Raw genomic sequence first — 12,007 nt, 5'->3', positions numbered from 1 at the left:
TATGAAATCCCACATTGCAGAGCAGACGAGGCCAGCAGCACCTGTATCCTCACGAGGGAAAACTTGCAAGGGAGAGGGGCCGAAAGTTGAGCTTCACTTCCTACCCAACCCCCCCACTCCCAAATCCATTGTGCACTAGGGTAGAGGTTCCCCCCACCTCCGATCCGCGGGAGGCAGGCAGCACACAAAACCACGCACCCTCCGGGCTCCACGGAAGAAACAAAAACACACACACAAAAATCTTTCTCCACGGAAGCGGTCCCTGGTTCCCAAAAGATCGGGGGTGGGGGGGTGGGGTGGGGGCTCTGCACTAGGGGGAAGCTGTCCCTCTCGGCTTAGTCTTGAAAAGCCACCGGATAAAGACTTTGCAAAGACAACTACACCCCCTCCCACACACACACACACACACACACACACACACACTTGCGAAGCCAGCCACGAGGCTGCTGCCCTCAATTTTCCCCAGCTCGCCAACGGCTGATTCCCAGAGCTGGGGAGGGGGTGGGTGGGCGGGTGGGGAGGCCGCTTTCTGTCCTCCCCCCTTCTTCTCCACCCTTGGGGGAACCACCATCTCTCCACTCCCCTTCCCCCGCTCTCTTTTCTTTCGAATTCAAAGGAAAGAGAACGGAGAAGGGGAGGGGGAGAAAGGGCGAGGTGAAATGGGGAGTGGGGGGAGCGGTGGTGGGGGGCGCAGCGCCAGCTTCGGGCTGAGTTTCTCCTCTCTTGCTCTCCCGGTAGCCTCCAGCCGATGTCTTTATCTGTGACGTGTGGACGAGCGGTTGCCTCCTTCTTATTTAACACCCACCCGAGGCGGGAGCCTCTCTCTCTCTCTCTTCCTACCTACCTACCTACCTACCTACCTACCCACCTACCCATCTACCTACCCATCTACCTACCCTACCAACGCGCTAGCCACCGCATTCACCGGGGCTGCAAACGGGCAAGGCGGGGTTCGGGGTGTGGGGTGGAGGAGGCCCGTCCCGCTGCACCTGCCAGCGACCCCACCTTGCGCCCCCCACCACCCCCTTCCAGCGAAACCCGACCAGAGCCAGCTGAGCTGCAGCCGCCGGTTGGTTGACTCTACAGCTTGCAAGGAACGATCTTTCCAAGGCGGAAAGGAGAGAGAGAGAGAGAGAGAGAGAGAGAGAGAGAGAGAGTGGGGGGGGGGCTCCTTTCCTTCTCCATCCCCTCCTTTCCTTGTCCATCCCCTTCCTTTCCTCCCCCCCCCATTTTTTTTGCATTCGGGTTAGGGGTCCCCTCGGCGGGACCTTAGAAGGCGGAGGGGGGGGGCGGGAAGCGCGCGAACGTTTCCAGGTTTCAGGGCTGGGGGTGGGGGGGTGGGGGTGTGTGGAAAGTGCAGCGAAGCGGCCGGGATGGGAACCGCAGAGCGCTGAGTTTTTAATTTTTGTATTTTTAATTTTATTTTTTTCCGGCAAAGGTGGTGGTGGTGGCGTGTGTGTGTGTGTGGGGGGTGAGTTGAAATTTTGCCTCGCCGCCGCCGCCGCTCCTCCCCCTACCTCTTCCTCCTCCTCCTCCTCCTCCTCCTCTCCCCCCCCTTTCCTAGCTGTCAAGCGTCTGCCGAAGCAGCAGCTGCAACCTCCGGAAAGGGCTGGAGAAGCAAGGCGGGCCGGTCCGCGCACGGAGAACGAGGCGCGCCGGAGGGGAGGCTCTCCAACCGGGCCGCCGAAGCTTGGCGGGGAGCCGGTCCCAGGGCTGAGGCGTCGCTTCTTCGGGTCGAGGGGGGGGTAGGGTGGGGGGAGGACAAGCGCCGGCCGATGGACTTGCGGCATCCTTGGGCTTGTGGCACGAGGAAGGCTCCGGCGAGCACCGGGGGTGTGGGGGGGGGGCGCCGAATGCCAAGCTGCTTCTTCGGAAGACGGGGCGCTTTGGAGAGGGGGGGCCCGCAGAACTGCTGCAGCTGCTGCTGCTTCGACAAACCCCCCCCCCCTCTCTCTCTCTCTGAATTAAAGCCACCCCCCATCCCGGGGCGCTCCGAGGACTTTTTCTTGCTTGCTTTCTTTGGTCTTTCGGCTTGCTTTTGAGCCCCCCACCCCACCCCCCCCAGGACCCAAGGCAATAAATGCTGCGTTGGCCAGCCTGGAAGCGGCGGCGTCCTGTTTGGAAAGGCTCGCCTCGCTGACGGCTCGGATTCCCTTCCTTCCTTCGCTTCGCTTCGTTTTGTTGTGTTTTTTTTTTTTTGTGGGGGCCAAAGCCGCGAGGATCTTTGGGGGGGGGGTCAAAAAAAAAGAAAAGAAAAAAAAAGCGGTGGCCGAAGGAGGCCGGGAAAATTCTTCAGGCCTTTCTCGCGAGATGGACAGAGCGCGGCAGCCGGAGAGGAAGACGACTGGATCGTGAATAAAAGAAGAGAGGAAGGAGGGAAGGAAAAAAAAAAGAGAGAGAGAGCTTGCAAAGCCCACCCAGCCTTGCTTCTCCCGGTCTCCGAGCCCAGGCTGCTGAATTGACTTCCCAGCCCGGTTGCTTTTCCAGCTTGGGACCTCCGGGACCCCCCACCCCCAAAAGCTCATTTTCTCCGGAGCCATGAAGCTGATCCTGGTGCGCAAATTCCGCGTCCTCATCCTGCTGGTTTTCCTGGTGGCTTGCACTCTGCACATCCTTGTCGATCTGTTGCCCAAGCTGGAGAAGCGAGCCGCCGGGGTCGAGGCCGGGACGGCGGACGCTAGTCTGGGCTGCTCCTGCTCGCACGCCGCCGCCGCCGTCGTCGTTGCAGCCCAGCCGGGGCAAGAACGTGGCGGCTGGCACAAGGAACCACCTCCGCCGCCGTCTTCGCTGGAGCCGGAGCCTCCGCCGGCGGCTGCTGCTGCTGTTGCAACGCGGGAGGAAGCCGGCCGTCCCGAAGCCGGCGCCTCGGAGGCGGCCGCGGCAGCCGCGGGCTGGCCTAGCAAGCACACGCTGCGCCTCTTGCAGGATTTCAGCAGCGAGCCCAGCTCCAATCTCAGCTCCGGGGAGAAAGGGCCGGCCCACGGCAACGCCGAGCCGAAGCAGCAGCCGCCGCTTCGAGCCTTCAGCGCCGATCCGGAGCTCGGCGGCGGCGCGTTCCGCGCGAAAGGGAAAACGAGAGTAGGCGACGGGTTGCAGAACGAGCCTCCCTCGCCGCCGTTGCTGCCGGCTTCCCGGGAAGAGGCGGCGGCGGCGCCCGCGGGCGCCGGCTCTCGCCTGGCCGCCCTCTTCGCCCACCCGCTCTATCAGCTGGCCGTGCCGCAGCTGGACGAGGCCGACCTCCTCTTCAACGTCAACAGCGACCTCCGGTTTCACCCCAAGGCGGCAGAGAATCCCGAGTGGTGAGTGAGTAAAGGGAAGGGGGGGGAGGGGAGGGGAAGGGGGGTGGCGGGGGGGGCAGAGAGACGAGAATTGGGGGAGAGAGGGAAGGAGGAGGAGGAGGAGCGGGGGAGTTTGTGTAGCTTTGCGAGACGGGCATTTATTTTATTTTTAATTTATTTATTTATTTATTTATTTATTTATTTATTTATTTATTTATTTATTTATTTATTTTATTTTAATTCCATTTATAGCCCGCCCTTCTCCGAAGACTCAGGGCGGCTTACAAGCTTAGCAGTAGCCTTCATTCTATGGATATGCCTGCTTATTAGGGCTTTCACACACACACAGACACCCAAGCAGCATTATTACAAAGTCATCTTATTGCCCCCAACAATCTGGGTCCTCATCCATTTATATCCCGCCCTTCTCCGAAGACTCAGGGCGGTTTACAAGCTTAGCAGTAGTAGCCTTCATTCTATGTATATGCCTGCTTATTAGGGCTTTCACACCCACCCCCAAGCGGCATTATTACAAAGTCAGCTTATTGCCCCCAACAATCTGGGTCCTCATTTTTACCTACCTCGGAAGGATGGAAGGTTGAGTCAACCTTGAGCCTGGTGGGACTCGAACCTGCACTAATGGCAGGCAGCTGGTGTTCCTTAAGGAGGCATGGCATCCGGCGTTAGGTTTTGGGGGGTGACACGACCTGCTGAACCTTGGGGTGGCAGGGTGGGGTGTTTGTAGGGCTTGCGTAAAGCCAGGGTAGAGAATCCTGGGTGGTGGAGATCAGACATTACAGGGTGCTCCTTCATCCCCAGGTGTTCTGAACCCGTTGACCAGGTGGTAACTTGTGAATGCAAGCTATGGTGGGGGGGTTAATGAAGGAGATTATTTGTAGCTGAGGGTTGAAATGAGGGGTGCTTGGTTTGCTCTGAGCTCAGCGAGCGTCACGGATCCCCTTAGCTGGGGAGGGGATTTGTTCGCCAAGGCTGAAGGTGCTAAATGAGCCAACTGGTCAAGTGGACTTTAAGCTGTGATGGGAACCTGGAAAATTGTGGCTTGCCCACCAAGATGGAGGCTGTTGGGTGTCAAGTCAAGCCATGTGGTTGATCAGCCAGGGTTGGCTGCTTGCCTTGTGCCAATCTCCACGCCATGACGGGTCAGTCCCCTTTAGGGCCCTGCAGGAGCCCAAACTCAACGTATATAATAGTTCCCTAGTTATGTCTTTGGGAAGTCCACAACTAACTGAAATTGATGATCTTTGGCCTTTGAGGGAGGTCCGAGCCAGGCCCTAACCTTCAAGCCAAGTTTATCTCAAGTGTGGGAGCAGGAGCCCTCCCCACCACCACCACCCACCACCCGATTCTCCTTCCCCACATCATGGAGATGTTCCTTCTGAAGGATGAAGCGTGGCTGATGTTGAATGGCTGGCATTGGTGCTGGGTGGGCTAGTCTGCCTTTAAAAGCCACAAGGGCAGAGTAATTGGCTTTGAGTACTCTCCCGCTGGCTGGCCGGGTGGATCATCAAACTGGAATGTTCCTCTTTTTCTACCTCTCATTTTTCCCCTCCTCCTGGGGATGAGCTGAGACCCTCCCCCCTTTTGAGAAGCAGAGGAGAGAAGGATGGTTAAAAAAAAACAGCTTGCTTCTCTCTTCTTCCTGGTGCTTTTAAGATTTTTTTTTTTGGAAAAAAAATAACCAAAGCTTTGCCTGGATGAATCATTCTCCCCCCACCCTTATAAAACGGGGGTGGGGCTTGCTTTATACAGGAGAAGGAGATTCTCAGCTCTTGTTTCTGCCCCCCCCCATTGAAAGAGAGAGAAGATTGCTTCGTATTGGCTGACACCTCCCCCCCCCCCATACACACCCTTTGCAAGCAATAGGAGGGGGGGAATTTCAGAATATTCCCTATCTACTTTCAGGCAAAGCATCCCCGAATCTTAAAAAAAAGTATATATATATCTGAAAATGTTGCGGGTAGATTATTAGGTCCACCCCCACCTCTCAATTGTGGAACTTGATTGAGATTAAGCTAACCCTGGATGATGTTTGCTCCCATTCTGCTTCTCTTTCTGCTTTTGCCTTTAAAAAATATTGAATGGCTCAAGCACGCCCTTGTCCAAAATTAAAAAAAAGAGAAGACTTTATTGTGGCTGATGAGCCTCGTCTCCATCAAAGGCTGCGTCCCTTTCTTGATCTTTCATTAGGTGGCTCTCCCAAAAAGAGTATTTGAAAATATAATCAGCTCTTTTTCATTGATATACAAGAGAGAAGATATCTCTCTCTCCCTCCCTCCCTCCCTCCCTCCCTCTTTCTCTCTCTCCCTGTGTCCTTCCCTCTCTCTCCTTCCCTCCCTCCCTCTCCCTCCTCTCTCTCTCCCTCCCTCCCTCTCTCCCTTCCTCTTTCTCTCCCTCTCTCCCTCCCTCTCTCTCCTTCCCTCCCTCTCTCCCTCTCCCTCTTTCTCTCTCTCTCCCTCTTTCTCTCTCTCCCTCTCTCCCTCCCCTTCCCTCCCTCCCTCTCCCTCCCTCTTTCTCTCCCTTCCTCTTTCTCTCCCTCCCTCCCTCCCTCTCTCTCCTTCCCTCCCTCCCTCTCTCCCTCCCTCTCCCTCCTCCCTCCCTCTTTCTCTCTCTCCCTTTCTCCCTCCCTCTCTCCCTCCCTCCCTCCCTCTTTCTCTCTCTCCCTCTCTCTCTCTCTCTCTTCCTCTTGGTATCTTCCAGATTGTAAACCCCATCATCCTCAGCCAAGGAATATAGACATGATCATCTGGTCATTGGGAAAGTGCCACCTTAGGAAGGCAAGGAAAATTTGGTATTGTTGAATAGGACATTATCCAGGAAGAATGTGGGAAAGATTGTTAGAGCGGTTGATTTTATTTTAAGGCAGCTGGCGAAGCGAACTCATGGAAAGAAGGGAAGAAGCTAGTGTGTTTCGATAGGTGAAAAGAACTGGACTGAATTCAAGGAGATGTTCATTTTAGCCTGCCTTCGTCCATGTGAGCTCGCTGGCTGACTTTGGGCTGTTAGGACGCTGAGCTTGTCGATCAGAAGGTCGGCAGTTTGGCGGGTCGAATCCCGAGTGCCGCGTAGCAGAGTGAGCGCCTGTTACTCGTCCCAGCTTCTGCCAACCTAGCAGTTCGAAAGCACGTAAAAAATGCAAGTAGAAAAATAGGGACCGCTACGGTGGGAAGGTAACAGCGTTCCGTGCGCCTTTGGCGTCTAGTCGTGCCGGCCACATGACCACGGAGACGTCCTCGGACAAGCGCTGGCTCTTCGGCTTTGAAACGGAGATGAGCACCGGCCCTTAGAGTCGAAAACGACTGGCACGCGTGTGCGGGGGAACCTTTACCTTTACCTAATCTCCCGAGCATCCTGACAGAATTGTTGCGGGATAAAATAGGAAGCAGGACAGTGAATGAAATTGACCGCTGAAATTGACTAATAGGGGAAGGGGAAAAAAGAAAGATGAACCCCCTGGGAAGAAACAGAAAAAAGAGCTTGCCACTCCCACCTCTGCAAAGTTAGAGCTACTGTAGACCTGGCAAGACATTGAGTTCCTAGAAGAGGTAAACAGATGGTGAGTCCTTTCTGATTCTGGTCATTTTGCTAAACCTCCCATCCCAAGAGCAGGAATAATAATAATAATTAAAAAAACAAAACTTAAAAGTATTTTTTTTAGCCCATCCCAGGTCTCTCTTACGATCATTGTGGTTGTATAATCTCCACCCCTTCCTTTCTAAAATCACAAGCATCTCATTAAATGACCATGGTTTTTATGACAGGATCTTGTTGACGTCACCTTCCAAGATAAAAGGGATGTTGCGGGAGAGGGGAGAAAAAAAAACCAACACCAGTCTTTTTATGACTTTTCTTATTTTCTCCCAAGAGTTCCACAAAAACATCAGCATTCCTGATCTGAAGTATAATCAACAGATATTTTTTAATTTTAATTTTTAATTTTAATTCCATTTATATCCCGCCCTTCTCCGAAGACTCAGGGCGGCTTACAAGCTTAGCAGTAGCCTTCATTCTATGCATATGCCTGCTTATTAGGGCTTTCACACACACCCCAAGCGGCATTATTACAAAGTCAGCTTAATTGCCCCCAACAATCTGGGTCCTCATTTTACCTACCTGGGAAGGATGGAAGGCTGAGTCAACCTTGAGCCTGGTGGGATGTGACTTCTTACAGTGCTTTTTTTGTAAAAGAAAAAGGTGCCGGAACTCACACATGTCATACAAACCACCTTGCCTACCCTACAAGGTTCCATCCAAAAAAGGTGCCGGAACTCCGTTCTGAGCGTTCTATGAGAAAAAAAGCCCTGACTTCTTAAAAAATACCTGGTGAGCCTCTGGAGGTAAATTTGACTTGGTTCACACAATGCAGAGATAGGTTGTGTTCTGCTAGAGCCGGGATCGCCGTGCTGTGTGAATCCAGCCTCTCTGACTTGCAAAAAACACTTTGGATGTTGTCTGAACTCAGCCGGCTGTGGTTTATTCAAACGTGGTTGAACTATCGGTGCTCCAGACCATGAGAGTTGTCTACATACTTCATAAAGCAGCTAGTCCAGTAGCCCTTAACTGAGCTTGGAAAGGAAATCAAGGTTTGGATTTTCTTAATTCCTGGATGGGTCACTAGGATAATTCCGGACTGTAAAGTATAACTAGAAGATTGAAAATCATTTCTTACTATTAGCAAGAAAATCACTCGGACGTATCTTTGACTTTCTCAGGAGTTGAGTCCAACTTGGAAGTCTTGATACAAGGAGTGAGTTGCCTCTTTCCGTTTATGGCTGGTTGATTATTTTTTTTAGGTGTTTTGGGGTTCAAAGGCACCTCAGATGGGATCGTTCATCCAAGGCTGCCCTCTTCCTTCAATAACATTAATAACAACAGGATTGTAGTTTCTCCTCCTTGCTGAGGATCAACCATCTCTTGATTATTTATGAATGGAAATGCATAGCTTGCTTGCCTTTTGAATTAGAGGCTCACCAAAGCAGCCTGCAAAACATTAACATCTCGGTGCTTAAAATATTTAAATGCTTTTCCTTCCGCAACTGCAGGGGAAGCAAAAAAAAAATAAGAAAAAAAGGCCAAAGAAAGAATGGTCTCCTTGATCTCTACCTTGGCCTGGAAAGTTCATTCATTCATAAAAGTGGAGAATCTTTTTGTCTTGGGTCAGCAACCAAGCGGTTCTTTTGCCAGGCTGTTTGTTTGTTTGTCGTTCCAATGTCCTAAATGTTGACTTTGGGAAAGAGTGAAAGAAATCTTATGGGAATCTAACACCTAGAGAAATTGCCCTCTTTTAAAACTTTTCAACCAGTCAAACGTCATGCTAGTTTATCCCAACCACCCCAGGTGGACCTCCGAAATCACCCCAGTTTTGTAAACCTCAGAACTGGGATGGAAAGAGATTTCCCTTGATCTTTTCTTCTCAGCCTGGCCCACCGGTGTTGTTTGATGATGGACCTCACCAGGGCTTTTTTTCTCATAGAACGCTCAGAACGGAGTTCCCGCACCTTTTTTGGATGGAACCTTGTAGGGTAGGCAAGGCGGGTTGTATGACGTGTGAGTTCCGGCACCTTTTTCTTTTACAAAAAAAAAAAGCACTGGATCTCACGTTCTTCAGCTAGCGTGAAGAAATAGCGCTGGCGGACCAGCGACTCAAATGTTCCGTCTTACGGAAAGGCCTTTCGGAAAGTAGGCCACAGATAACTTCCTGGTTCCATGACTTCCCTAAATGGTCTCTAAAGAGGAGACACATCTGCTTAAAAATAATAATAATAATAAATCACCCCACCCCACCCCAAAGTTCACAGGGCAACATAAAGGTGGCCACATACTGAAGAAAGCTCCCTGATTCTAGCTGGTGGGGCAGGAGAAGGAACTGTCCAGCTTGTAAGATACTTCATTCACATCAATTGCCACTCTTAAATCCCAAAGAATCCGCTTCAGATCTTTTTGGATCAGGATGCTAAACCATTCTGGAGTCCTTTTCTCCCCAGTGAGGTTTTATGCACATAAAAATGATCTACCCAATAGCCAAGGGGGAGGAATGGACAAATTTGGAGACATCACAAGGGGGTAGATGTTGCAAGACTCTCTCACGTTGTCACAAACTTTGAAGAGTGGGTGGGTGAGCGAATCGATGGATGAATGAATGAATGAATGAATGAATGAATGAATGAATGAAAAATATACTCAGTCGATGTGGGAGGCAACCTGTAGAGAAAGGCAATCAGGGATGTGGTGGTGTTGATGAAGATATATCTGCTTCCAAGGCTGTCTTCTGAAGTTCTTCTCAAAAGTAAGAAAGGCAGGCAGTCCTCCAGTTACCACTGTTCATTTAGTGACGGTTCAAAGTTACATCATCAGTGAACATGGGACTTTACAACCGGCCCTTGCACTTAACAACCAATGCAGCATCCCAAAATCATGTGATCAAAATTTGGTTGCTGAGCATCCGGTATGCATGTAGAGCAGAACTGAACTGAACTGAATTGAATCAAATTGAATAGATTTCAATAGAATTGAATTGAATTACAGAATGGAATGGAATGGAATAAAGTGGAATGGGATAAAGAGGAGAGGGAGGGGAGGAGATGGAAGGGAGCTTAGAGGTCATCTAGTCCAACCTCCCGCTCAGGCAGGAAACCCTATACCGTGTCAGACAAATGGCTGTCCAGTCTCTTCTTAAAAACTTCCAGTGTTGGAGCATTCACCGCCTCTGCAGGCAGGTTGTTCCACTGGTTAATTGTTCTCACTGCCAGGAAGTTTCTCCTTAGTTATAGGTTGCTTTTCTCCTTGGTTAGTTTCCATCTGTTGCTTCTTGTCCTGCCTTCAGGTGCTTTGGAGAATAGCTTGACTCCCTCTTCTTTGTGGCAGCCCCTGAGACATTGGAACACTCTTATCATGTCCCCCCTCGTCCTTCTCTTCATTAAACCTGACTTGCTCAATTCCAGCAACCGTTCCTTACATGCTTATACAATGGGTCGTAGTGTCCTGAGGTCACATGACTGCCCTTTGTGTCCTTCCTAAAGGGCTTCCAGCAGGCTAAGTTCAGCGTGGGAAGCTGGACTTGCTAAAACACCTGCATGATTTCACTTAACAACGGCAGCGGTTCTCTTAAAGGTCATAAAGTTGGATGTGACTCTCTTAACAGCCAGCTTGTTTAATAATAGAAATACCTGGTTCTCATTTGTGGTTGGACTAGTTGAACAGATAAACTTGGACACTCTAGCCTCTGGCAATATCCAGCCAGCTCAATGCTGTACGTTTCTTTTCCTCTCTTCTGAAATAGTGCAACGCAGAACTATTATAAACCCAGAGGGACAAATCCTGCCCGTGTTTCCTGTGAAGTAGATTGTATTGGAAGTTTAGTCTGGGGGAAAAAAGAGGGTCTGTGCCTGTTATTTACTGATCCGGCCACGTTTGTTGCAAGCTTGAAATCATAGCTGCAGCTTGAAAAACCTGAAAAATAGGGCAGCCAACCTAACACCGGTGGGCATAATGGCGGAGGTGGTGACTTTTCCCTGTTTTATTTCAGAATCCTAACAATCTAATCATGTGTACATGCCTTAGCAGTGTGTGTCTATTAGAGACCCATCAATCATCCCGTACTTATAGGCAGCTGGTCTGATAAAATTGAATAGAAGAATGAAGCCTTGGGATTTGGGCGACGCCCGGCAGATTTTTTTTCATTTGGCTTTAACTCGGGAGAACAAAATTGCATTTTGTGTACGCCGGTTGGTGGCTGCTTCTGGAGGCCGTTGTGGATGCGTTCCTTGGGGTTGATCTTGATTCATGGTGACATTTCCTTGGCGAGCTGCTCAGAAGAGAAACGCTTGGCTTCCTTCATCCCCGAGCTGAGAGAGAAGATGGGCCCATAATCCACCAGCTGGCTTTGTGCTTAAGGCAGGATTAGAATTTGGGTCTCTCTGTTCCTAATCCAGGGTTTGTAAGCACTAGAGAAACCGGTTCTCATTCCCGAAGGCTGCATCCGAATGACAAGTGTTGGAATAAATGGGGCCAGCAAGATTTACAGATAGTCCTCGGTTGGTGGCCACAATTTGGACAAGAATGTCCATTGCCAAAGAAGGTGGCTGTTTAGTGAATGGTGCCTGGGAGGGGAGGGAGGGAGGGAGGGAGGGAGGGAGGGAGGAAGGAAGGAAGGAAGGAAGGAAGGAAGGAAGGAAGGAGAAGATAGAGGAGGGAGGAAAGGAAGGAAGGAAGGAAGGAAGGAAGGAAGGAAGGGAGAGGGAGTGATGAAGGAAGGAAGAGGGGGTGGGGATGAAGAAAGGAAGAGGGAGGGAGCGGAAGGAAGGAAGGGAGAGGGAGTGATAAAGAAAGGAAGAGGAGGGAGGGAGGAAGGAAGGAAGAGGGAGGATGGGTGGGAGGAAGGAAGGAAGGTAAGCGAAGGAAGGAAGGAAGGAAGGAAGGAAGGAAGGAAGGAAGGAGAAGATAGAGGAGGGAGGGAGGGAGGAAGGAAGGGAGAGGGAGTGATGAAGGAAGGAAGAGGAGGGAGGGAAGGAGGAAGGAAGGGAGAGGGAGGATGGGTGGGAGGAAGGAAGGAAGGAAGGTAAGAGAAGGAAGGAAGGAAGGAAGGAAGGAAGGAAGGAAGGAAGGAGAAGATAGAGGAGGGAGGAAGGAAGGAAGGAAGGAAGGGAGAGGGATTGATGAAGGAAGGAAGAGGGGGTGGGGATGAAGGAAGAAAGGAAGAGGGAGGGAGCAGA

The 12,007-nt window shown here is 51.2% G+C and overlaps 1 protein-coding gene across 1 annotated transcript in view; it reads left to right on the top strand.

Annotated features, from left to right (window-relative positions):
* The first annotated feature begins 2,068 nt into the window (after positions 1-2,068).
* Positions 2,069-12,007, top strand: part of FAM20C (FAM20C golgi associated secretory pathway kinase) — a 52,261-nt gene continuing 42,322 nt past the window's right edge. Inside the window, exon 1 of the mRNA XM_083372792.1 lies at positions 2,069-3,299. Within this exon, the coding sequence (XP_083228918.1) occupies positions 2,539-3,299 (761 nt within the window). The 5' untranslated portion in view covers positions 2,069-2,538. The remainder of the gene's footprint in view (positions 3,300-12,007) is intronic.

This window comes from Vipera ursinii (assembly GCF_947247035.1).
Source record: "Vipera ursinii genome assembly, chromosome: 13".
NCBI lineage: Eukaryota > Metazoa > Chordata > Lepidosauria > Squamata > Viperidae > Vipera > Vipera ursinii.
Note: the sequence above shows the minus strand (reverse complement) of the source record. Positions and strands in the feature narration are given on the sequence as shown.